At 40.0% G+C, this 27,276-nt stretch overlaps 1 protein-coding gene across 2 annotated transcripts in view; it reads left to right on the forward strand.

Annotated features, from left to right (window-relative positions):
* Positions 1 to 115: 115 nt before the first annotated feature.
* Positions 116 to 27,276, forward strand: part of spata5 (spermatogenesis associated 5) — a 137,577-nt gene continuing 110,416 nt past the window's right edge. Inside the window, exons 1-11 of one of the 2 annotated variants that reach the window (XM_033973936.2) lie at positions 116 to 317; positions 896 to 1,017; positions 1,357 to 1,514; positions 2,115 to 2,173; positions 2,454 to 3,086; positions 3,157 to 3,286; positions 3,628 to 3,684; positions 4,083 to 4,206; positions 5,561 to 5,662; positions 6,037 to 6,190; positions 24,211 to 24,365. In XM_033973936.2, coding sequence (XP_033829827.1) covers positions 170 to 317; positions 896 to 1,017; positions 1,357 to 1,514; positions 2,115 to 2,173; positions 2,454 to 3,086; positions 3,157 to 3,286; positions 3,628 to 3,684; positions 4,083 to 4,206; positions 5,561 to 5,662; positions 6,037 to 6,190; positions 24,211 to 24,365 — 1,842 coding nt within the window. In that variant the 5' untranslated portion in view covers positions 116 to 169. The remainder of the gene's footprint in view (positions 318 to 895; positions 1,018 to 1,356; positions 1,515 to 2,114; positions 2,174 to 2,453; positions 3,087 to 3,156; positions 3,287 to 3,627; positions 3,685 to 4,082; positions 4,207 to 5,560; positions 5,663 to 6,036; positions 6,191 to 24,210; positions 24,366 to 27,276) is intronic. The other variant, XM_055224613.1, reaches the window with a different exon arrangement.

Genomic DNA, 27,276 nt, shown 5'->3' on the forward strand with positions numbered 1-27,276 from the left:
GACTTCGTGTATTTACTTCAGCTACACATATAACTTGCATTTGTTTTTAATTAACAACATTTCCAATGCTCTTTTATAATATTTACGGTAAATTAGGGCGGGCTCACGCGCCAACCCGGAAGTTTACACATGTTTGCGCTTTCACGTGGAGAGGATTTCTAGTTTTAAAATGTCTACAAAGAAAAATAAAAGTAAATCCAAAAGAACTAGTGAGGGGGACAGTTCACTGGGGCTAAAGGAGGAGGCTTTACATGATTCTTCAGGTCAAAGCTCGAAAAATAGCAACTTATTCACTGTCATCGACTTCATTGAAAAAGGTAAATGTTTGGGAAATGTTTTGTCAGTGTCTCGTCAAAACAAAATAAAAAAAACTAAAAAACAAAAACATTTGTTCTATATTTTGGAGTTGTACATGATGTGTATCGTTTTCACAAAGATACAATGAACGCATTGTTTCTCTGCTTTCCCTCACTGATGCTAAGTGGTCCATGATGTGCTCAAGCTGTCTAAAAAAACTATTGAACAGTAAATGTATGTAATTATTTAGGAATACTTTCTTTGCATCCTTCAACCTTTTTGGTCTTACTGAAGATCCTCATGACTCCAGTCTGCTTGTTTCTGCAAATAGTTTGTTGTACATCAGTATAATTCTGAAACTAAATTGTAATTTAGTTGAAATTTGTTGTAATAATACATGTTATTCTCACTCTATTTAAAAACGTGGATGAACATTTGAACAAAAAACTGAAAACAAGTTTAATTGCCAGTGTAAGTGAACAAAATTCACAAACTAGGAAAATGCTTTGGTATTATTGTGCAAAAGTGAACAGCATATCTCATTTTTATTTCACTGAAGAATTGTGATATTATTTTTGTGTGTCATTTTCCCTCACAGCCGATGACAAAACACCTAAAAGCTGCAGATCATGGCTCGCCCAAATGGGTCTCAACTCGATGAAAGCTGCTAAAGTGTGTATTGGAAGACCTGTTCTATTGACGAGCTCTGTTGGACAAGATGTAAGCACACATTGTACTTGTTGTTATGATGACTTTCTTGTAGATCAACTCTAGATCTATTTATTATTGGGCTGTAAGCAATAAAATAAAAATCACAATTTGACACAATTAGCATTACCAAAATTTTCTCCACAAACCAAAAAATATCTCATTCTGCATAAAAACTGCTAACCCTATAGCTTAGATCTGTACAAGCATGCTCTGAAATTAGAGTTTTATATTAGTTTGAACAGGATCCTATTACTAATAGTATAAATCACAAATCTATTTGCAAACTCAGTGCTTGTCACAAAAATTGCAATTAGATATTTTCTCCCACCCTAATTTCATGTCCATCAGGTGTGTTTGGGCTGGCCTGTTGCCTCGTTCCCTGGTGGAAAGGTGGGGCTGCAGAAGTGTGCTCTGAGTAACCTAAGGGTCAAGCAGGGAGAGGAGGTGATGGTGCAGCCTGTCACTGGACCAGTGCTTCAGACCACAGAGGTGCTTCTCTCCACCAGGTACACTACACAACAATCATACCCTGGGCATTTATGATCATTGGCCTGTTTTAGTCTTATTCCTTTTTATTTTCCTTATTTTTTGCTAAAGTTATGCAAAAATGTGTGGAAATTGTTTGTGTCATGCTTCTGCACAAAGGTGGGTAGTTATGTTTAGACAGTTACATTTACATTGAGTAACTTTTTTAATAAATCATATTTCTCTGAGTAGTTTTTGGAGACCATACTTTTGCTCCTACTTGAGCAATATTTAGTTTGAAGCAACCGTATTCTTACACAAGTAAATGTTTGGGCTACTCTTCCCGTTGTGAGTAAGTCTACAAGTGAGAAAACTTTTATGTTGACAATTTGCAGATTACTTAATGTAATTTGAAAGATATAATAATAACAACTCTAAATTCAAATATTTTACTCTCTCGAGTAAGAGTTACTTTGAAGTGACGTTACTCATACTTTTGGCTACCCATCTTTGCTACTGTACCAGTTGTGAGTTCTGAGAGAACTTTAGATTTTGTTTTCTTGTTAAAGACTTCCATCTGCTGACATAAACGTGCAACTGCATGCACTGTCACTAAAGCATTTCTCAAAAACTCATTTTAGGTCAAAGGACGACAAACTTGACACAGATGAATTTAAAAACTTTTTCCTACGATCTTTAGGTAAGTTACCCCTTTCATCAAACATATTTGTGAAAAATTGAGTCCTGATTGTCCTTTTTAATTTACACATTTTGTTTTATCTGTTTTATATCTGTAGCACAAAACACTACCATTATTTTGTATTATAATATACATTTATTTGAGTAAACATAATAAATGAACCAAAGCATCTGAAAAAAAAGTTAATTGTTGAAGTATAGCTTGCCAACAAGTATACTGTGTAAAAATAGTACATAAACAAATGTAATAGGGACATAAATTGCTGTTTTGTCTTCTCCAGAAGGAAACATCATTCTCCCTGGTAACATTGTTTCTCTGAGTTACTTTGGCCGCTCGTGTAGTCTGCGTGTGGAGAGCATCCGGGGAGAGGACGGAGTGACCCTCCAGAGACCCTCTCCTCCTCTGGGACAGGAGACTGAGGCTGACCAGTCCTCTGCAGACCTCCCAATGCTGGACTGCACTTCTGCTGACCTGTCCCTTCAAATGAGTTTACTCAATGTAGACGACAGTGAACCACACACACCCAGCTCGAGCGGAGATACCTGCCCCACAGCTAGCACCCCTTGTCGGACTGCACCCCTCCCTTCTCTATCCTCCCCACCACCTCATACACCCTCCTACAACTCCCAGAACGCACTTGCAGATCCACAAGAGACTCTGTTGAACATAGATCCAGCTGAAACGTTTCCTACAGCTCCCCCTGGTGGTGTTTTGAGTACTGACACTTTTTACTTCCTATCATGCTCCACTAAAGTGAGTTTCAAAGACAGGGCAGCTCAGAACGATACAGAGGAACAATCCAAAAGCACAAGAGTTAGTTATAGCATGATTGGTGGGCTCAGTAACCAATTAGATGTCATCAGAGAAACAATTGAACTTCCATTGAAAAATCCAGAGCTGTTCACAAATTATGGTAGGTGACTTTCTATCCAAAAATGTATGCATGTTAGGGTTACTTTTAAAACCTACTCCTGTTATTGTAGGTATCCCACCCTCACGAGGAGTTCTGCTCTACGGGCCCCCAGGAACAGGGAAAACCATGATTGGTCGAGCTATAGCCAATGAAGTGGGAGCTCATATGACTGTGATAAACGGACCAGAGATTATGAGCAAGTAAGATAAAAAAATAAATATTAATTTCTTAAAATGTATTTACTGCCCCCTCATCAGTGTCTTTTGGGTTTCATATTTCAAAGTATTATGCAGTCCTTAAAAGTGTGACTCTAATATAAATGATCAGGCCCCACTATTGTAGATTTTCATTTTGGATATTTCTTAGGACTGTTCTGGTGACTACATGGTATTATTAATTATTAATACTAACTTCTGTACCTATTCAAGAGATTTACATGATCACATTGTGTATATTGTGTATATAATTATTCCTCATTTATGGAAAAAAAGGAAAAAATACAACCTGAAATTTTTAATAAAATGGTTTTGTGTATTTACAGATTTTATGGTGAGACTGAAGCAAGGCTCCGGCAGATTTTTAGTGAAGCTTCTCAAAGGTAAGACTTCCAGTGTTGCTCAGCAATTGCATCATCTTTGTGTTCTTTGTGACACACTAAGTCAATACAGGACCACTTTAGCAAATTAGGCAGTTAACACCACATGCTGTAATACTATGTTTTAGCAGTACCTCAGAATAACAGCTTGCATTTAAATTGACAACGGAGCAAGTAAATATTCAGATTTTTTTGAGTTTCAGTTCAAATTTGGCCCTGACCTGTCATTGACCTAACCTGTCAAACCTGTCATTTTAACAAGATGGAAATTTGTGTGGGAAGTATATTTTTATGGTCAAGTGTTTTTTTTTTATTGCCCATCTGTTTTTGTAGTGAATCCTTTGTTGTACTTTGATGTTTAGAAGTTAAATTGGTGACAGTTTTGCCTCTCTCTGATACAGACAGCCAGCCATAATCTTCATCGATGAACTGGACGCCCTCTGTCCGAAGAGAGAGGGAGCACAGAATGAAGTGGAGAAACGTGTGGTGGCTTCTCTTCTCACTCTGATGGACGGCATTGGTTCGGTAATTGAACATTACACAGTGCAATATATGAAGGAAAGTGTGAATAACCCATTTTTGGAATGATATATTGTTGAACCTGTGCATATAGAATACCTTAAAACAGAGCTGTTATGCAAAATTGACTTTTTAGAGCTTTTAACCATGTTATAGTTATTTCCCCTTCTGATTTCCCCTCTCAACATTGCATTTAGCTTGATTTCATTCTCATTTCATTCTTCATTCTCAAATTTGGTTTTCTTAATCAGTGAGACATCAGGATTAAAAATAAATGTTTCTTTTACTTTCATTAAGCATGCAACATTAGCTTACTGATAGTATTAATCACTGTAGTATTAGCAATGGCAGAGCTGGTTTTCAGACTAATATCACTCGTATTGAAAAAGCAGACAATGAGACAGGAAGCCATCTTTGCTTCCTGGATGCATTTCAAACTGCTTATGTTGTGTCCCTTGGGTATCATCATTTTTCTTTGCCTTGTCAAGACCTCTCAGCCAAAAATCATGGCTTCCAATAACAGCCAATCAGAGCCTGAGAAAAAGATGATTTCAGGTTGCCATGACCTGCTTGTTGTCATCACAGGACATACACACCATTTGTTTTTTGTCTTCCAATAATAGTGCATTTCTTGTATTTTCCAAACTTGGCAGTAGTGATTAGTTCTTGGCATTTCCCCTTTAGCATTCTTTGTACAACTGTAATTTATTAGCATATTTCAATTATCCCTGTGGAATTCAAATCTGAGAAAAATATGTTCCATCTTGCTGCCAGACTGTGCTAACACATTCCACACTAGCTTTATCAAATCATGGCCAAAACATGAAAATAAGGAAATGAAATGTGGTTTTTGGTCCATAGTGATAATAAAACAACTGTAATTAGTACTTTGTTCCAGCTTTAGGTACTGTGTTGAATTTCATAGCATCTGTGATGAGGTTGCAGATTTCAGCTGTCATTCTGATGTTTGCTTTGCCAGAGCCCATAAGAGCCCACTTCCTCTGTAATTATAGACTGGAGAGAGAGAGAATACTTCTGTAGTCATGTCACTGCACAGAAGAGCAGGCCAGCACCGACAAACATTACAGAAAGAGACTTTCAGTGTGCCCACTGTCACATGTGTGTTATTGAAAAAAAAAATGCATGGGTTCTAAATTCAAAGTTGTTTATCTGCAAAACAACATTCATGGTATTCTATTTCGATAATCTAATCATCTCTACTAACAGTATGCTATAATGGAAATATCTCCACCAATGGAGTTACCACATTGGTATATACATGCCGCAACAAATGATTGTGGAAAAGCTATAAATATATCCTACTTTGTGATTTCTTGACTGCATTTCTCCTGTGCCTTAGGAGGGACACTCAGGTCAGGTGCTGGTTCTTGGAGCCACAAATCGACCTCATGCCCTCGACCCGGCTCTCCGTCGACCAGGGCGCTTTGACAAAGAATTGGAGGTAAGCTCTAAAGTGGTGATTCTCATGTTTTTATTCTATTATATTATAATAGCATAATTGTTTCACCGGGGTTGAAACCAGGTTTATAGATCAAAACCAAGACTCAATAATAACTCAATATAAATGAATACCTGATCTCGAACAAGGATAGTTGGAACTAAAAGTACAAAACAAATAAAATGAAATCTGCAAAAGATTTTTTGAGTATTGCTTACATCTTGGTGACACAGTATGAGAAACCTACTGTCCAATATAGACAATAAAATGAACATCTGAAGTATGTAAATATAGTAAATTATGCAAGCAAACTAACAGTTCCTATGAAGTTTAGAGGATAGTGGATGTGCAACCTTTAACTCTGATGCCCTGCTCAGGTGGGGGTTCCTAGTGCAGTGGAGAGAGCAGACATTTTGCAGAAGTTGTTGCACACGGTCCCTCACAGCGCCTCAGTGGAGGAGCTGAACCGGCTGGCAGAGAGCGCCCATGGATATGTGGGAGCAGACCTGGCAGCTGTTTGTAAGGAGGCTGGTATGTATTTACACATCACTATAAACCACTGGCTACATTGTGAAATCACACCTTAAGTATTTATGTATAAAGTTGACAAAAAGAAGACCAGAATCAACATTTAGGTTAAAGTGCAAGCAAAATCTTCAAGTGTCTAGGGCTCTTAGGGGTTTTTGAAATTCTTTGGTTCTATATTTGACTTGAAGGAACAGGGAGTCAGTTGTTGCAGTGTTTGTCCACCAACTCAAAAGGTCATCTGTGCAAAGTCTGGCTTGGATGCATGCTTCTGTTGTGTCCTTTGGCAACACACTTTACTACCTTACCTAATAAGGTGTGTGAGTGATTGGTAGCAGTCTGAGAGGACAATAGCGAATTGGATGTCACATTTGTCAGTCTACCCCAGAAGTAGGTCACCATCGTCATATAGTCAATTCTGTCAATAGGCAGCAGATACATATTGAGGTAACACTTCTCCCTAACACATTACCTGCTTAAAAATCAACTGTTTAAGTTTGAGGCATATAAACTCAACACTGCTGATTTGTAGTAATCATAGTAGTATTCAAGCTACAATATTATATCTCATTTTTTTGTCAATGTGACCATAGCCATTTCTTTGGACACAGTGACACATCTCTTCTTCCTTTGAACAGTCCTGGTCTACCACTCTTTGTTGGTTGTCCCGGAGGAAGTGAGGTTTGTGTGCAAGCTACAGAAACCACTCAAACCACCACTTGTTGTGAAATTCCTCTGCCCCCTTTACCCCTGACCCACTCCCCACACATGGAGATACATTGCGTGTGTGCAGCTTGTTGATGTGAACTCAAGTGAGGGATGAGAAAAGGTTACGTAGCCATAATTGTACTTAAAGCAGACCTATTATGCAAAATTTACTTTTCAGCACTTTTAACCATATTATGGTTGTTTCCCCTCAACATTTTGACCCTCAAAGTTGTATTTGAGGTGATTTAAACATATTTGTGCAATGTTTTTAATTGCTTATTTTTAAGATACCTTATTGCTGCCATATTCTCCGCCACTGGCATATGCCCATGGCTCTCCTTATTTCAGTGTCCAGTATTATTTTGTTAATTTGTAATACGCGCAGGATTTGGCACTGCTCGCGAGTGTGATCTGCAGCTATCGGAGGTGCCGAGTCTTTGTTGTTTGAGGCGACGTAGGCTGGGCACCACAGTTTTCTAACGCGGAAGTCAGTGGACTTTTTACTCAGTCATTTTAGTTGAATGTTGCGATTTAAATGTCCAAATTATAACATGATGATCCACGGGTGTCATAGATTATAACAATTTAGCAGACACAAGCACAATACGTCTTAATAATATTGGTGCCACCAAAATAGATTTGTAAGATTAATCTCAAATGAAAAGCGTAACTTGAATTGGCAAATCATAAAGTCAGCAATTATTGATTCTTTTGTTTTAAGGGTACACTATGTAACTTTTCTGGTTGAGAGTCTTCTTACCTAACCTAACTCATGCCAGATTAATATGTGTGTCATTCTGAATTCAGTTCTACACATTATCATTCTGGGATAGCTCTTGCTAAAAATGATTGGAAAGCACAGGATGTAATGATTATTAGTTGAATCTGATTGGTCGAAGCGTCACAACAGGGGAACAAGACAAAAAAATCTAACTTGTATTACATCCATTTGAGAGAACCTCACAGACATCTTCCCTGTCCACAAATGCACAAAGGTCTTAACTTCTGCATGTTTTCAACAAACAAAATAGTCTGTATTTACGCAAAAACAAGCTGAAGTACGTCTGTCAGCATCACCATGTTTGTTTTGGTTTGCTTGAGAGCTTCGCCTTTGACTTCAGCACAATCACAATCAGTGCTTCTCTGTGATTTGTGCACCAACAACCTGTTGGGCCTTATCACAGTTTATGAACTCACAAATATCGTAAGAATCTACCTGGCTGTGCAAGGTTACTTGGTGCCTGCTCTTCTCCATGATGTTATTGTGTTGCCTGAAATATTCCACAGTATGGCATTAAACAGATCTGTCTTGATTTGTTTTTATTATGGGATATTATGGGATCTCATAACCTTGAAAACATTTTACTGTGGGCACTGTGTAGGTTTGTGCCTTCTAGGGATGCACCAATCTAGCTTTTCCAGTTCCAGTAGCATTTCTTTAACTTGCTGCCGGTTCCCGATATTAAACGATACCGCTGCAGAGACTGAAAACGGCATTTATTTCCCATTTCCTTTCCAAAAATAACTGATGAAAATGTGTATGTAGCTTTTATTTATCCCATAAGTAACTGCCGAACAGTTTTATGTAAATGAAAGTTCATTATGAGACTTCCTGGACCAACCATGGCCAGTAAATAGCCTGGATATCGGCTGAACTGATATTTGGAAGTCGATACCCAATACAGCACATTTTTTGTATCAGCGTTGATATCTGATACCATTACCGGATCGGTGCATTCCTCGTGTCTTCATAGATCTGATCTGTAATTTGCCCTTGTGTCATCACCTGCTCATCTCCATGGAGATGGATATGTTTAATGCCATAGTATGGAATATTACAGACAAAGCAATAACATTTCCATAGAGACAAACAGGTCTAGGACCCTACACCAGAAAAGTTACATAGTGCACCTTTAAAAATGTTTGCAGCTTTGGATGCTGCAGTCATTACAAGTTTCTTCAAAACAATTTGAAGATCCTTAGCCACTTCTAGCTAGTATTGAAAATATGGTGCTACAAATTAATGCTCAGACTGATATCAAATGTAGATATTAATTTGAGCAAGTGTATATGTATGTATGTATATATATATATATATGTATATATATGTATATATGTATATATATATATATATATATATATATATTTTATTTTATATATATATTTTTTTTTAAATATCATTGTACTGTATACCACTGAAGTTGGTATACAGTATCAAGCCTATTCATTAGTACTGAAATCGAGTTTTAATATTTATTATCGTGACAACACTACTTCTAGTACCAATTTGCGTTCAAACATGGCCTGTGAACTGAATCTAGGTCTTAAACATAAATCTCAACTATGTTTTCAAAGTTGAGCTGAACAATTTTGGGGCAAATAATCATTTGTTGTGATAAAACTATTGAGGTAGTTAGTCGTCTCTCTTGCACCTCTGGATGTGATTAGCAGTTTGTTTTTTGGGTGACCCTCTGGCCTCCTGGGTGGTCCGGGCGCTGGGCTGTGTGTGGTGGATTGCATTTCCAGTGGTGGAGGGAGCCATACGGAAGCGCCGGGGAGAGCCGTGTGATTTAGTGTCCCGCACAGGGATAGACTTGACTGCTGCTGTTTTCTGAGAACCCTCGTGTCGTCCCGCGGGGAGACAACCTCCACAACCCCACCGGACCCTGCCTGGTTCCCCCCGAAAATCTGCCCAAGCCAAATCACTGAGCAAACACGGGCTGCACAAGGATACCACAGGAGAATAGACTGATTCAAAGTTTCCAGTTGCTCATGGCTTCGCAACATCAGGATAACAAACTCACTGCGTGCATGTTTGCGCAATATGTGAACATAAAGGCACTGATAAAAAGTTGTATTTAAAATGAAGAACTTGGCTGTGAACTGCTTGGATTTCAACTTATTTGTCCAATGTTGGAAAGACATATTCTATGAGCTGTGGTCCCCCAACCTGAAGGTTAGAGGATCGATTTCAGTTTGGACCAAGTTCTGTTGTTGTGTCCTTAGACAGGACACTTCACCCACATTGCCTAGTATGAAAGCGATGTGTATGTGATTGGTGGTGGTCACAATTGTCATTATTTTCTATTTTACTTTTTGATTATTTTTCTTATCAAAATAATGTCTTTCAATCGTAATTCATGAGCATAGACAAGAAAATGTTTAATCTGTGCCATTTAACGCACAAAATAATCTCAAATTTATAACACCAAAGTCTGAACTGACTGGATATAGGCTTCTCAGTTCAAAAGACCCAAGCTGATCACTGACCGTTAGAAATGGCTGAATCTTGATTTGATAAACTCCATTAATTGCACAGCCCTAACATCTGTGCAAACCCCATTCTGTTTACCTGGATATCCACGTTGCATAGAAACCTGTATAAATACACAGAGCAGACTGTGCACAATGCACACACGATCAGAATGTGTTTTTTCCTCCTCTTTTATTAAGAGGAACAAAGCCGTTTGGGGACCACAGTTGTTTCCTCGTGGCGCTCAGGTAACAATGAGCACCGGGCCAATATACTGCAGACACACGGCTTCCTGAGACATACAAATGTAGGGACAACATCACAACAGCAGCAGCAGCACGCGAGGGTCATGTGCACTGCTCCAGAACTGCACAGCTGCTAGTCTGCATAGGTTTGGGGACAAGCATAAACACAAGTGGCATTTCACTCATAACATATAACATAATACTAGGACATAATTACTGGATCGAGGTATGGTTGAACAATTTGGGAAAAGTGTCTAATTGCAATTTTTCTGACTAGATTTGCAATTTATGTTTTAATAATAGTGTTCAGTTCAAAGTCAACATTTTGAACATGTCAGAAGGACGAAAATATGCACTGAAAAGCTAATACAAGAATCACACTTCAGAACATGTTTCCACAGATATATAGCTGAATATTTTGTTGTATGTGGACAAAAATTATATTGCTTAACAATTGCAGCCTTTGCAGTTTGGTAATTGCGTCCATTCAATCTTGTAGTCCTAGATTAAGGGTCGGTCAGATTGTAATGCAATACAATAGAAAGAATGAATACTAACCTTACTGGTCAAGGTTAAACCCATAGTGTTGAATATAGGGTTGTCTGTTTTGTTAATTTGCTGGATGCAGGCTTTTGGCTATTACTTCCTCTCAGGCAATTTCAAATGCACACAGTATCTCTGTTTCAATTCCAAATGTTAGCATTGAATTGTTGTACGACAAATGAAACAATTTGTTCCCTTTCCAATGTGTCACTGTGTTTCATTACTGCTGGCCCTTCCAATAAGGCAGCTCAGTTATTGTTCTCAGTATAGTGCCCTCTGGAGGACAAATGGCAAAGTTGCACAGGCACATTTTAAAACAGGGTGACTTCTTTCTATCAGTAACCAATAATGTTAGGTGGAAGTGAATTTCATGATTGGTAGAACTTGAAACATGCAAGTTATAAAAGTTTACACGTATAACAATTAGCAATGCTCACTTTTATTTAAAAATAAATTAAATCTGTATACTAATTATACCTTCACTAGTTGTATACATTATAATTTGATCTCATAATTACTGCATTTTACTTTTACCATTTTTATGTTTTACCATTTTGTCATCATCACATGTTCTCTGGAGCCTGGAAGTGTCCGGGCGTCTCTCTGTCGTCTTGTAGTCGTATAACTGATCCAGATGACTCATTTCCACAATATAAACAGTGTCAATGTGTGTGTGTTTGTGTGTATTTGTGTGCGCCTGTTTAGCCTGTGCCACATCCGGAGCCACTGTTTACAAGCCTCTCCAAACAAGGGGAAGCCCGCTGCAACAAAAAGGCCCAGTAAAAATTGATTAAGTGCAATAATAAACACGAGCTTTGGGCTGAAAGCTTTTGGGCTGGACTGGTACTTGACAGGAAAAAGGCAGACGTGATTTTTAGCATCTACCGGTAGTCAATTTGAAAAAGAAAATGGACTAAATTAAAGTTGCTGAATATTTGTACTTGTTTGACTGACATGACACTTTGGCATGTTTTTTTCTTACATACCTGTAATTACCTTATAATTGTGTCTTTTTGATTTTACTTTGTTGTCCAGTAACATAAAATTGCTAGAAGATGCTTTTTAGTGCTAATTGCAGGTTTAGTTCAGTTCAAGATCCAACTTTGGCCCAAACTGATTTCACATCTTCCGGTAGACTGTTCCAGATTTTAGTTGGTTAAAACTGAAACACTGATTCCCCATGTTTAGTCCTGACTCTGGGCACCAGCAGGAGGCCGGTCCTCAGTGTGTGAGATGGTTCATATTGCACTAACATGTCGGAGATGTACTTTGGTGCTAGGCCTTGGAGAGACTTGGAGAGACACAAGCAGAGCTGCTAGCATGTAGTACATAAGATGCTATATTTTTTATCACAGAGGACGTTACGGTACTTCAATAATTGCATATTTTGAGATCTTAACGTGATCATTAGAATTGCTATTTCGCTTTAAGCTTAGTCCTGCTGTTTTAAATGCAAATAAGTCAGCTAATTGCTTAATACTTGCTTAATTATAGGCTAATCTAGCTATAACTCTCAATGTGTGGTAGGCCCTACGTGTGTTTCTTTAATAGTGTAATACATCTTTTTTACACGATCACTTTTGTTTTCATGTGGCGCTCTGTTTGTTTTCGTTCATTTATTCTCTTAAACATGTTGGACAACCTACCCCATACATTTTGCACTAATCCCTCTAACCCAAATACACCCAAGCCATCTTTCTTCCACAACGGAAATGAATACTGCATATACATCAGCAGTAACACGAGTCCAGTTTTAGTGTTTGACATAAATTCAGCCGACGGACACCAAATGGGCCAAACAGTGCTAAATGCCTGCCATGTTTACAGCCTCACTCTTTCCCTTATAAAGCGCTTTCGCAACCGCCCTGTCCTTTTAAAGACACCCGTGGAATTTCTGAACGGGACGCGTAAATAATATCCACGGATCAGCATGCGAGGTTTATTTGAGCCCCACTTGTTTATAAAATCCGGAAATGGGCTGTTTGGACTCCTTAACCCCTAGCTCTTATACCTTGCGCAGCCATTGACACATGCACTGTATACCGCACTCCTCCGAAGCATGTGTGTGTGTTTTTGCAAGCACGCGTATTATTGCTAAGAACAGATGTTTGAGCTATTGTAAATACAGGTGCAAGGAGCGTTCCGGAAGCCCCCGCCAGTAATCAAGCCCTCCGCGCGATCTTGTAATGCCCAAAGTATTTCGCAATTCATCTGAGGACATTCGCTAAGAAGAACAAACTGTTTAGATGTTCCGCAACACCTACATAATTGGATAAGTACGTTCCCGTGATGATATGTCGGAATGACGTGCTAGAATGAGATTTTGACACACCTCAGGAGCATAGGAGGAGAAGCTACGCTAGTTTTGACAATGGCCCTCTGTGAAGCCGTTCCCGTTTGAAGTCCTCATGGAACTTTTTAACCTCCCGGCGCATCCTTTCTTCTTCCTCCCTAAAGCTAACGCGGATGCATGGCTTTGATATGACCCGGAGTGGAATGAATGGGACTTTTGTTGGGCCTGATTGGGGATGTGTTTATAATAAGAGCTTGTATCTGTTGGCTTGAGGTTTCGGGATAACACGAGGATTGACATTGTTGTTTGATTTGCGAACAGTTGTCCACACTTGTATTTTTGTTGTTTTTGGCTCTGATATTTGTTGCCACCAAAGCAAATGGTCTCCTAGCAGTAGTTGGTTGACATCTTAAACAGCATGAATTTTCGCTTACCAAACTTTTGGAGTGTCTATTTGATATTGAAGCTTGATATTAAAACTTGTATAGTAACTAGATACTCAATTGAACACCTATCAACACTGAAACAACTGTTGTATAAATAATTATAAGTTTAATATCAATATTGGTATAAAGTATTGAACCTTTTACTGTGCTCTTTCTGTACACATGTCATTTACCTGGTGCTATTCCTAACAAAATGGTACTGTACACAACCCGTCTTGCTCCGGTACAGATATATTGTATAAGCAGTAAAGCGCTTTAGTGTCTGATAATCAGGAAGTGCACTGTTAACATGCTAGTAGTTGTTATAAGGAAATGAGGTAAGAAGTAATAACATTGGACCACTGCCATAAACTGAATTAGCCCCGATTCCCACTTTTTTAAGACAGTAAAAACTGCGCCTTTAACATTGACTTATTTATTTCCACACACTTTTTATGAAATCACTGTGGTACAGAGATCCAGACCAGCTAGGTAAATCTACGTTACATTGGCAGATTGATATTAGTTCTGACATCCCTTAATCACCTGTGATGTATTCAGGACACTCTTATATAACACGCACTCCGCAGCATTTGTGCATTCAGGCCCTAAAGAAGCGGCCCATTTACCACCAGGGTCAATGTGGATGACCCCTGAAGAGGAGGCACTGATTTGGAGGAAGTTCTGTTTTGGACTTAGCTAATTAGGACGGTCCCTGTTAAAAACCACAAGTCGCCCTCTGCCCTCTCCACTGCAGGCTCCAGCGTCGATGTGTTCACTCTTGTACATTTAAAGGTCCTATATTACGGGAAATGGACTCATGAGCTTTTAGTTGTGTTGTTTTTTTCTTCACTCACACACGTTTGAGTAAGCCTGCATTATAAGGATGATGTTTATGATTATGTCTCCAAAGTCTACAACATCTTTTGGTGTACTGAGGAGTGAGGAGTGATTAATTCATATCGTTCTAGTGAAGGTATTGAATTTAAAAACACAGGAGAGTGCTTCCTGTATTAGCACTCAATGACGTCACAAGGTGGAACAGAGTGTTTTCAGTTAAGTCAAGTCAATAACAATATCCAGGATCAGTGTGCTGAAAGTGTGAAACAAAGCACAACTGAAAGTATGTTTGTGACGAGGAAATAGCATTATGACATAGAACAAAGTGCAATATAGGACCTTTAAGAGGCCCATAAATTCTCCCAACTCCAAATCCCTTACGAACTGAGAACTAGAATGGGCCCACATAAGGTTCGCATTAAATATTTGTTGTGTTGCCTCTTTTTTTTCCCCTTCTTCCCTCCTTCCGCCCCTTCCCATCGGATGTTTTCGTAGCTAAACCAAATGTGTTCTCACTGCCTGCCAAGAATAGTCATGAGAGACCGAATCCCTAAAGCAAATCGTGTAAGTTGCATCGTTGAACCAAGTTTCCACTGTCCCCGGGGTATCTAAGAGTACAGAGCTGTCCCCCCACCCCCCCTTCCCCCCCGCTCTGTGTGACCCGCCACATATCCAGATTTACTGTAGAGGTTTAGAAATGATTTGTCCATCTGCTATCGGACACTCCTGCTAACTGCATTATTGGTGAGTCATCGTTCAATAGCCCTACCGTGTAATTCTTTAATCCTCCTTGAGATGTCATCACGTTACTTCGGGATTTCGTTTACGGATTGTTTGCAGAATAACGTAATATACCAAATACCCCGAGTTAGAGGTTTATTTGAAATATGTACTGTCACATTTACAATTTCCTAATATCACCTGCCCAATCTAGCATTATAGTGTGTCCTTGCATAAATAGACAATACTATGTTATCTTGAGTGGGACCCTATGCAGTATAAAGTACAAAGACTAGATAATGGCTGTGAAGAAGGAATGGGGTGGCTGAGGAGGCTGATGGTTCTGCTGCTACGCTGGAAAAGAGGTTTATTGACCATAGCTGAAAAGACAAGAAGATTAACAGAACAGAAAATACATTTACTGTATATTAGTGGGCTGATATGTTATTGGTTGAGAGATGAAGGTATTGGGCTGTGATTGGCTGACAGGTTAAGTGAGGTCAGAAATATAGTGTTCCTGGTTTAATTTGATGCTTCAGGTTGCGTTTGCTTTAAAACTGAGCTCGAGGGGAGGTCTGAATTCTATGGTGGAATTTACTGTTTTTAACCGTCACATTGCAGAGTTGTTGACCTGGTTCATGGTTAATATCTCTGTATTTACTGGGCCTATTCACTCAATGTTTTGTCAATATAAGTAAACAAATGAGATGATTTTCCCACAATAGCTTCGTAATGTGGTGGCATTATTTAACCCCAAAGATGCGATTGTCGTCAGTTGAAAGGACTTAAAGCCTTAAGATTAATATGGCAAGTTTGTGGAGCCAATCCCTAGTAAATAATAATAATGTTCAGCATTTGTGGATCATAAGATTGGATATTGGATATTCCTTTCAAAATAGTAACTCTCCCATAAAAGTTGTATTGGCCCCTGCCCTACATCTGAAATTATGACATCATCAAATTCTATTACTATTTGTATCTGCAGTGTCTCTCGTCTGCGGTCTGTCCCGGATAAGTCTAAACAGGATGCCTTTGTCTGATGGTAAATCCCCTGGTCGCCCGCTCTCCACGTCCGCTCTCCTCCCACCTGCACCCCTCCCCCCAGCCCCTGCGCCCCCCTCCAGCCCCTGCCCACATCTCCGCAGTGTCTGTGTGGGGAGAACACATGTGCTTTGGCAGGGCTGGTGTGTTTAACAGACTAATGCCATATCGTGGGGCACCTGGAAACATGGCGGCGAGCTGGTTTTGTAACTACTAATCTCTGCCCACTTGTGCTGTGTAATTGAGTCAGAGAGGAGGGCTCCCCCACCTGTACGGGTTAAATACATGCAGCTGGATGTGAGTTTCAGCCTCGAGGTCCTGTAGTGTTATGCCATACCTCCAACTAATTCAGTGGTTTTAGTTTAAGTTTAAATTTATGACAAATGAAAATAGACCTGGTTAGTGGTAGGCAATTTCCACAGGTTTTTATGAATTTTTTCTCAATAGTAAAAATCTGATTATATTTTTTGTACTTCCTCTATGTCTTTTAAATGTTAGGGTTGAGTTCCAAGTATTATTGCACAAAAAGGAAGTGTAAAATTCCTAAACTAATAAAACTTTGTTTGAAAGATTAGACTGAAGGATTCATTTATCATTCATTTCATTTGCAGCTTTTTCATAAAATATTATAAAGTATTCACAATATTATAATTTTGTTTTGACAATATATTAACAATATATAGCTTAAAGTCACAATATGTAACTTTTTATGTTTTTTTCAGCCGTTTTCATTTTTTTGTTTAAATGCAAGGTTATGCAGACAGAGAATAATACATCCATTCCATGCAACCTTTGGGGAACTGTCTGCAAAAATAGTCTATCTCTCTACCTATAGACTTTTTTTTTCCATATTTCTTTTTGTATTAAATTAATTATTAAAAGTTGTACCAGCACATCTAGAGCTAATTTATTTAGTTGCATGCACTCGATGAACTGCTGGCTAATGCATATCCCAAACACCACATAGTTTATCTTTCTTGTCAATGAATCATTTCCCATTGCTGTAGTTTAATTTATCCGGCATATGTTTCCAAACTGTTGCAGAACGCACTTGTAATCCACCCATTAAAACTCAATGTGATTTCAAAAGCCTTTATTGGAATTGCCACAAACATGTCTCCGCTTATTGAAAAACATCCTGGTTCACTCCGGAAAGAACGCTTAATCTACCCTCATTTCCCTCTGTGACAGATAAAAACTCAAGTGGCTGTCGCAACCAAATTCCATCAACGGGAAGGTCACCAGTTTGAATCTTTTGACCATAAATACCAAAGGGAAAATCTGTTATGTTGGAGATTCTTTTCAGCAAGAGTCTGACAGATGAACAATGCAAAAAGGAAGTTGTATTAAAAGTTCTTGTGGATCAGTCTTAAGCTGCTTTTTTTTGTTTTTGAACAATTTCATGTCAATGTCAATGTTTCCAAACACCCAAACCACTGCAGTCTCTGGAGTAGGGAGTCATAAACATCTGTGAGGGAAATTATGAAGAAGGCTGTGTACACTGGTGGACACATTATGGGGAGGGTTTATCATGTGTAAGATTTGGCTGTAGACGTGTTAACCCTAAATGCTACAAAGATATGATTTTCTCACCTCAAGAACAAGTTGTGACATTGTATATTTTACTACCACCAAAACATAGTCCACTAACTACATATTTCTAATAATGGCGCCACTGGTCCTTATTCAAAATGAGTTGTAAAAATGCACAGAGATAAGTAAAGAATAAATTAAAGGTGAACTGTGTAACTTTTTCTGGTGGACAGTATGCCAATAGTTGTCTCATCTCAGGAGTTATGGCTTTGCCTGGAGTATTCCATGGTGTGTGTGTATATATATGTGTGTGTGTGTGTGCGTGTGTGTGTGTACGTGTGTAGGGGTGTGTGTGTACGTGTGTGTGTACAAGAGGCCCAAAGAAAAATATATATGTATATGAGTACATAAAGCCATGACCATATACTATACTGTTAAGGGAGATTGTATTGTATAAAAATACTTTAAAAAACATTCTTACTGTGGGCAGGGTCACCGCTCCACAGATCTAGTGGCATCTGCTGCTTGGAACCATGGAGATGGACAGTCTAATGCCATACAGTGGAACATTTACATGGAGACTAGCAGATGGTGTCCCTTCACCTGAAAAGTTACATAGTAAAAAAGAAGGCTGGGTGTGTAAGCCACACACCCAGAGAAGAAGCTATGACCATAGCTTGGTCATAGCTTCCCAGAGAAGGAGGGTATAGGTCAGGGGTCGGTAACCTTTAACACCCAAAGAGCCACTTGGACCCGGTTTCCACGAAAAAGAAAACAATGGGAGCCGCAAATACTTTTTGACATCTAAAATGAATGTGTATATTATTTTTTTTTACCTTTACACTTTGTATAAACAACTATAGTGTGTTGCTTATGAAATCCATGTAGTGCTACAAAGACTCGCGCAGTGTCTGCAAATTGGGGCTGTATTTTTATGCAAAACTGTAAGCTGTTGTCTGTGAGGTGTGAGCGGTGTTTGTTTTTAAGATAGTTCAGCGAGTGTGACGCTTATTTTGAGCAACGAAAAATAATAAAATATATATTTTTTAAATATTTCAAGATCACAATAATCGTCTAATTTAAACTAAAGTAAAACTACCAAAAAAAAAATAAAAAATAAAATACAATTAAATACTCGTAATTTATTTCCCAAACAGGTACAGGTGAATACGGCAGAGGTCAGAACAACATAACTCACAAAATGTACAGAAACATGCAAAAATGGCACAAAACGGAGCTTTGTGTATGTTTTTGGTGACGGAACAATTTCATTACTCACACAAGGAAAAATTTGCATCATATCTTGCCTTTTAATTGGTAAAAAAAATGCATGCTGGACTAATGAAAAGTTCAACTATGAGAGACTTAGGTGTATGGAGAGAGCTGAAACAAAATGGAGGGGAAAGAGAGTGCATTTATATGCCGGTTGGTTGAAAAACAAAAGTAATGGTAAGAAAACAAGAAAATTGGGAGTCTTCTAATCTTGATTGCTCACCATACACAAGATCTTTCACATTACAACTTTACTGTCATTGTTTAGAGATGTTTTTGAAATAAGAAAATGAAATTGAGCTCCCACAGTCCAAAACACAACTTTGTGGTGTATTTTATCACATTGTGTTTAGTTAATACGAGCAAACTGTTTATAGCAACCAAGAGAATAGTTGGCAATCTCCAAAACCCAAATGATAATAACTTTATGATTCTTCCCTCCATCAATCAACCCTTGACATGTCTTTGCATTTACAAAACAAAAGTTCTTTTTTATTGGAACACGCAGCTTTTTGTTCGGATGCTCCCAGCCCTCAGACCCACTGCATTCAGCGCCAGTCACACATCCTTTCTGCCTAAACTCCTTTCTTCTCAATAATGCCCGTCCAATTATTTCCTGTGTGAAAAGGGGAATTAGTGTCCATTCGGAGATAGGCGTGTATCAACAGAACGTGTCAGAGCCTGAGTGTTTTGAAAACCTCCGAACCACTAGGAAGGAAGCGGCAAATGTGGCATCTCCAAATGATTCACCTTTTCTGACCTTACAATAGGGCTGAAACGATTTGGGGGAAAAAAAAAAAAAAATGTAATTGTGATTTTTCAGACAAGCATTTCAATTAGATTTTTTTTTTTTTATATTTGTTTAAAAATTATTATATTATTACTATTTAGTTTTTTTTAATGGAAGTAATTATGGTACATATTATGTTAAACTTGTGAGTCCTTAACCATGTTATGAAGGTGTACCCTCATTTGAGGTTTGAGCACTTTCTATAGTTTCTGTATTCACCAACTGCCAAACACGTAACATTTCTTCTTAAATTATAATAGCCAATCTTCTGACTCATTCTCTTTGTTTTCTCAAATCTATTTAAGTCTATCAGATGGTTGAAAGTCAGTATGTTATCCATCCATCCATTTTCTTCCACTTATCCGGGGCCGGGTCGCGGGGGCAGCAGTCTTAAGCAGGGACTCCCAGACTTCTCTCACTCCGGACACGTCCTCCAGCTCCTCCGGTGGGACCCCAAGGCGTTCCCAGACCAGCCTAGAGACATAGTCCCTCCAGCGTGTCCTAGGTCTTTCCCGGGACCTCCTCCCGGTGGGACATGCCCAGAACACCTCCCTAGGGAGGCGTCCAGAGGGCATCCTGAGCAGATGCCCGAGCCACCTCAGCTGTCTCCTCTCGACGTGTAGGAGCAGCGGCTCCACTCCGAGCTCCTCTCGTGTGACTGAGCTCCTCACCCTATCTCTAAGGGTGCGCCCAGCCACCCTGCGGAGGAAACCCATTTCGGCCGCTTGTATCCGCGATCTTGTCCTTTCGGTCATTACCCAGAGCTCATAACCATAGGTGAGGGTAGGAGCGTAGATTGACCGGTAAATCAAGAGCTTCGCCTTTGGGCTCAGCTCCTTCTTCACCACAACGGACCGATACAGCGACCGCATCACTGCAGACGCTGCACCGATCCACCTGTCAATCTCACGCTCCATCCTTCCCTCACTCGTGAACAAGACCCCGAGATACTTGAACTCCTCCACTTGAGGCAGAGACTCACCACCCACCCGGAGAAGGCAAACCACCTTTTTCCGGTCGAGAACCATGGCCTCAGATTTGGAGGAGCTGATTCTCATCCCAGCCGCTTCACACTCGGCTGCAAACCGCCCCAGAGCCTGCTGCAGGTCCTGGCTCGAAGAAGCCATCAGGACCACATCATCCGCAAACAGCAGAGATGAAATCCTGTGGTTCCCAAACCAGACCCCCTCCGGCCCCTGGCTGAACCAGAAATTCTGTCCATAAATATAATGAACAGAACTGGTGACAAAGGGCAGCCCTGGCGGAGTCCAACATGCACAGGGAACAGGTCTTACTTACTGCCGGCAATGCAAACACAGCTCCTGCTCCGGTCATACAGGGATCGGACAGCCCTTAGCAAAGAGCCCCGGACCCCATACTCCCAGAGCACCCCCCAAAGGACACCACGAGGGACACGGTCGAAGGCCTTCTCCAGGTCCACAAAACACATGTGGACTGGTTGGGCAAACTCCCATGAACCCTCGAGGACCCGATGGAGAGTATAGAGCTGGTCCAGTGTTCCACGACCAGGACGGTGCATGGAGATCTGGGCGGCAGTCGAAGGCAGGAACCTCGACGACCGGATCTCCGGACATGGTCAGTATGTTAATCGTAATCAAATATGTCATAAAAGAAGATGTACAAATGTATTTATATGGAAAAGTGTTGCTCATGATATCCTTTATTCATCCTGTATTAATATCTGAATGTGCAATTACAAGAAAGGAAAATAATAGTGCTGTCACACCAACATAGTGTTCTTAATATTTTTTTATTAGATTTTTTGTATAAAAAAACATTAAAAATAGTAAGGTAACAGTGAAAAACCTTTAGCCCTTAGCTCCAATACCAATCAATTGAATTCATATTTGGGCTAATTGTTCCATCTAATTAATCAGCTAAAGTTTTAGTACTCTCACCTCACCGCATAAGGGTCCAAGTTTAACTTGCGCACCTTCCATTACAGCAGTGCTTCTCAGTTATTTTCTATTATGCTGTGCGCGCGCTGCGTACAGTACTACAGTGTCATATCTCACCGCGCGCCCCGCTATTTCAGAACCACTGCATTACAATAAGGTACACTTACTACTACGGGTGGTTTACGTACCACGGAAGAACCACCACCTCCTCCTCTTCAGTCGGTTGACTGTCTCCTGGAGCTCCTGGTTCTATCTCTTCAGAGCAGAGTTAGTCTCGTCTGAGGAGGTCAGAGCCTCTGAAAGCTCCTGAATCTTTTCCTGCAGTTCATTCCTCTTGTGCTCCTCAGTGTGCTGTAGAGCACTCAGCTCGTCTCTGTGCTGTACCTTGACCTTCTCCACCTCCTGGCTGATGTCCTGCACTTTCTGTGTTAGCTGGTCTCTTTGTTCCAGAGCAGAGGCATAAGCAGTGTGGCACTTCTCGATCACAGCCTTATATGCGAGTCTCTCAGTTTGGTGACTCTGGAGTAAGGCTTGTGTCGTTGCCTTCTGTTTTCAGATGATCTGCCCCTGCTCTTTCTCTCTGGTGTGCAGGACATCAGCAGAGCATTTCTCCTCACTGAGAGCAGACCTAAGCTCTGCCACAGTAGACTCCAGACCCACCTTCTCATCCTGCAGGGTTTGAAGTTTGACCTGGGCCTGTCTGTGTTTTTTCTGCTCCTCTGTCAGGGAAGATTTTACGCAGGTCACATCTGTGGTCAGTCGCTTATTCTCTCTCTCCAGCAGGTCCAACTTGTCCTGGAGCTCTATGATAGTGCTCTTCTTCTCTGTTAGAGCAGATTGTAGAGTGGACCTCTCAATCTTCAGGACGTTGTTTACGGACTTCAGCAACTCCAGTTGGCCTAGAGCCTTTGTAGCTGCTCTTTTCTCCTGTGTCAGGGCATGTTTCAGCCCAGACACTTCTGCCATCAGCTCCTGCTTTTCTGTTTCCAGAATGCTTTGAGCTGCTGCAGAGGCCTGTTCCTTTTCATTTAGGGAGGACTGCAGTTCGGCCACAAGACTCACCAGGCCCTGCTTCTCCACCTGCTCCTTTTCCAGGTCCTGGGTGAGGGCATTGTCTCTCTTGTTTTCCTCCTTCTCCAGTTTTAGCTGCACTTTCAGCATTTTTATTTGCTTCAGCAGATCTTCCCGGGAGAACTTGTTCTACTCCTGTTCCTGAGCCTCAGGAAACTCAGTTAGGACCTGCTGAATGTTGTCCTCTCTATTTGTCTGTCCCTCTGCCTCTCAAAGCAGGGCTCTCCTTTGCTTTCTTCGCTCTTTGCAATTCAGCAAAGTAGCCTCGGAGTTCTGCTCCTTCATCTCCAACTTTTTATCAGGTTTGCTGGCCATTTGATCACTGTAAAGCACTGCGATATGTTTGAGTAAAGACTTCTATATGAATAAAGTTGCTAGCTGGCTGACTTTGTTGACTGACTTACTGGCTTGCTTGTGTACTCACTGACACTTGGATAAGTCGTGACCTGATTTATGGGTTAGACTAGAGGCATACTAGAGTTACATTTAATTATTATGAATACAAACCTTTCAGTCATATGCACAGCTAAACAGAACTGTTTTGAATCTGGATTTAAACATTGTCAAAGTAGAGGCCTGTCTCACATCTTCAGGAAGACTGTTCCAGGTTTTAGCTGCATAAAATGGAACTTCTGATTCCCCATGTTTAGTCCTGATTCTGGGCACCAGCAGGAGGCTGAAGTCCCTGAAGTCCTCAGAGTGTGAGATGGTTCATATGGCAGTAACATGTTGGCGATGCACTTTGGACCTAGGCCATGGAGAGACTTGTTCGCAAGCAGAGCTGCTTTAAAGTCTATTGTCTGAGCCACAGGAAGCCAGGGCAAAGACCTGAAAGGACTTATGTGCTCGTACTTCCTGGTTCTAATCAGGACCCGAGCAACAGCGTTCTGGATTTACTGCAGCTATCTTAACGCTTGTTTGGAGACAAATGCATGGATACGTCTCTCCAAGTCTGGCTTTGACAGTATACCTTTTGATATTTGTAATGTTTTTTTAAATAGTAAAAAGCTGCAGATGTTATTGATTTGATGTGAGTGTTAAAGTTTAAGTCTGAGTCCATTATTACTCTTAGATTTCTAGCCCGATTTGACAGTTTTAGACAGATAGACTGAAAGTAACTGCTAACACTTTCTCTATGTTTCTGTAGGCCAAAGACTATGACTTCAGTCTTTTCTGAGTTTAGCTGGAGAAAGTTGTTTTGCATCTACACACTGATCTGTTGGATGCAGTGGCAGAGTGAATCCACTGGTCCTTATTCACCTGCTGCCAACACAATCACAACATATTTCCCCCCAATTTTTTTTTACAGATGTTGGTGGGAGAGTGAGATAAAAAGATTAATGATTTATTTTGATACATATTTATGTGTTTAGGTTTGCATGCACTAAGGGGAGTGTTGGGAGGATCCACACACCTGTCTGACCAGCAGCTGAAGGGAAGAGTCACTGTCACCCTGCAGGACCTGACCTGGGCCATGTCTGTGGTGAAGCCCAGTGCCATGAGGGAGGTGGCTATAGATGTTCCTAAGGTAAAATCCACTACATCAACTATTATAATTACATTTGTTTTGTTTTTCATGCTATTATAGCTTTAAACCATATCATAATTTTGTATCCTCTTCAGCAACTTACTGGAATTTATGATTTGTTTCCTATGTGTCTGTTTCAGTAGTCCTTTTAGTCTGTGTCCCTCTCTCTCCTCTCTATGTCAGCACGTAACCTGTTTAGCTCCTTTTGATAATTTCTGTTAGAGAAATTCCATTCTTGTGCTGTATGTAGGGCACTTAATGCCAGCTCAGTCCGTGTTATCTTGGCCTACGTCATCAAGGGTTTAATACTCCCTACAACACAAGCTTAGCCAGACTTGACTGTGCTAGACTGGAATGGACAACGCGATCTCATATATTATACACTCTATAGTGTAGCGCTTTGAGAGGCTTTGACAAGCCTGTAAAGCACATTACAAGTGTAAGCCATTATTATTATTATTATTTTAAGAAGTCTGCCTGTGTGTAGTTTACATGCATTTTACATCGTCAGAAAACATGGGGATATTTTGTGTGTAATATTAAACGCTTTTAATAAATGTGCCGCAAATAAATCAAAACAGTTATTGTAGTGTTTTTTAAGTCTTTTCAGTCTGGTAAATGGCCACATAGTACTTTTCAACCTTCTAGGCACTCAAAGCCCTTTACATCAAGGAAGCACTAACCCATTCACACACACACACACACACACACACACACACACTCATACACTACTGTACGCAGACACCCCAATCATTGTAAATAGGCTATTTAATTCATGAGAAATGGAAAATATTTATAAATTTTAATTTTGACAAATATATAACATTAAACACTGCATAATGACATTAACTGGGCTTAGATAATGATTAAGTAATAATAATAGTAATATTATTATTAATCATAATATTTATTAACTAATAAAATATGCATGTTGGCCTGTCACAATAACACATTTTGAAGTATGATATAATGAATAATGAATAATGAATAATATTGAAATTAAAGTAGAATTATCCCCAGAAACCTATTCTAAGCATAAAATATGGTTAGAAACATGAGCCATAATGAATAAAAAGCACAATGAAATACATTTTGCATCGATGATGAGTTATAGAAGTATGTATTCACCCCATTTAAAGCTCAAATCTTATTGTTGTACAGAAATTTAAGAAAATCCCCACTTGCACTAACAAAAAGTACACACGATAACTATTGACCCCTGAAAATTTTTGTTCAATCTATCAAATATTGAACGATAAGTCAATATAGTAATTATCATGAGAGGTCTATATGCACGTAATAAACCAGGACCCAGGAACCAGGAAACCAGGTAACCAGGAAACCAAGCTTATAAACAAGAAACCATGCGGGTAACCAAGGAAACCAAGTGGTGGCACTGGCAATTTTGTGGTCTTATTCACACATAAGCCTTCCATGTATTTTCCTGGTAATTTATTGATAGATCAGAAATGCAGGGATATCAGTTCTGGCTTTGTTCACACATGACCCTGTTCTGGCAAAATGCTGGGCAAATTTATGGGTCAGGCTGCATGTGTGAATGAGGCATAAGTACAATGTGGTGAGGGTTAAACATTAAGGTCTATAAAGTACATGGACCCCAGTAATGACCCATAGTTACTTTTTCATTCAATATCACTCAGTATGATTGCATTATCTGAGTAAAATTAGAAATGACTGCAGCTTAACCAAAACAGCGACTGTGGCTTCAGTATTTGTAATCAGCCTTGCGTCAGTTCCACTCAGCCCCTCTCTGCCCTGTGGAGGAAGTGGAGTGGTTTACATCATGTTGTCTCTGCCTCATCCAAAACAGCAAAACAAATTCATGAACCAAACCGTCAGCGCTCACAGCTCATAGCCACAAGAAACAGAGCAGTCATCACTACTCCCTCTCCACTCTCATGCACTCCCCAAAACGCTCTGGACCATTGACCACGCCAGTCCTGGGACGTTTAAGCTGAGTGACTGTGGACATGCTGGATGTGATGAATGACTCTGCCCTGCACAAGAAGAAAGAGATAGATAGAGAGAGAGATAGCGAGGGAGAGAGAGAGAGGGGGGGAAAGAGATGGAGGGGTGGGGTAGAGGAGGAAAGCAAAGAGAGCAGGATGTTTTGGAGTTTGCATGTGCAAGACATAACGGACAGGAAGAGGGCTCACATCATCCTCCACCGGTAATTGAAAGCAGATCTCTGATGGTTCCTGCCAATGAGTGTAGAAAAAAGTTGTCCCTCCTCCCTCTACCGCATTTTGCTTACACAGTGTACAGGCAGTCTTGTTAAGTGGAAGTGAAGCACTCAGCAAAAGTATTCATTTTAGTGCACTGGATTTGTATAGCACATTTTTTGACACACAATGAGACTTTACATTACAAAGTACACTCTTGACATTTGTCTTCCTTCTCAGAGAGAATACAGGTCAAAAAGGCAAATAGGTGCCTTTATTGCTATAATTGCACAAAAACCACTAGAATACATGAAACCATGCATTTTGTACATATCCACAATGCATTTACTTTACGCTTGTGATTTTTAGACATGCTATGAAATGCTTTTCTCAGAGGTTATTTGCTCTTTGCAGTGCAATGAAACACACCAAAGCTCCTGTAATTTTTACTTTCTCTTTTAACATTGCGGGCCACAACACTAACAGCATAATTTGTGCCACTGCCGCTGATGTAAAATGAGTTAGTACATATACAAAGGTTAGTTTATAGTCCATGGCAAATCAGTGTGGATGCGTTGCAGTTCTCTGCGACACACCTGACAGCCTGACTGGCAATAGGACCTTGCGACTCCTACTGTGCCATGGCCAAAAACCTTACCTGTGGCACAGTGCTGCAGACCACAAGGGCTGTGATCCACATAGACTATATGGACAATTGATGAAAACAG

The sequence above is a fragment of the Periophthalmus magnuspinnatus genome, chromosome 10, assembly GCF_009829125.3.
Source record: "Periophthalmus magnuspinnatus isolate fPerMag1 chromosome 10, fPerMag1.2.pri, whole genome shotgun sequence".
Lineage (NCBI taxonomy): Eukaryota > Metazoa > Chordata > Actinopteri > Gobiiformes > Gobiidae > Periophthalmus > Periophthalmus magnuspinnatus.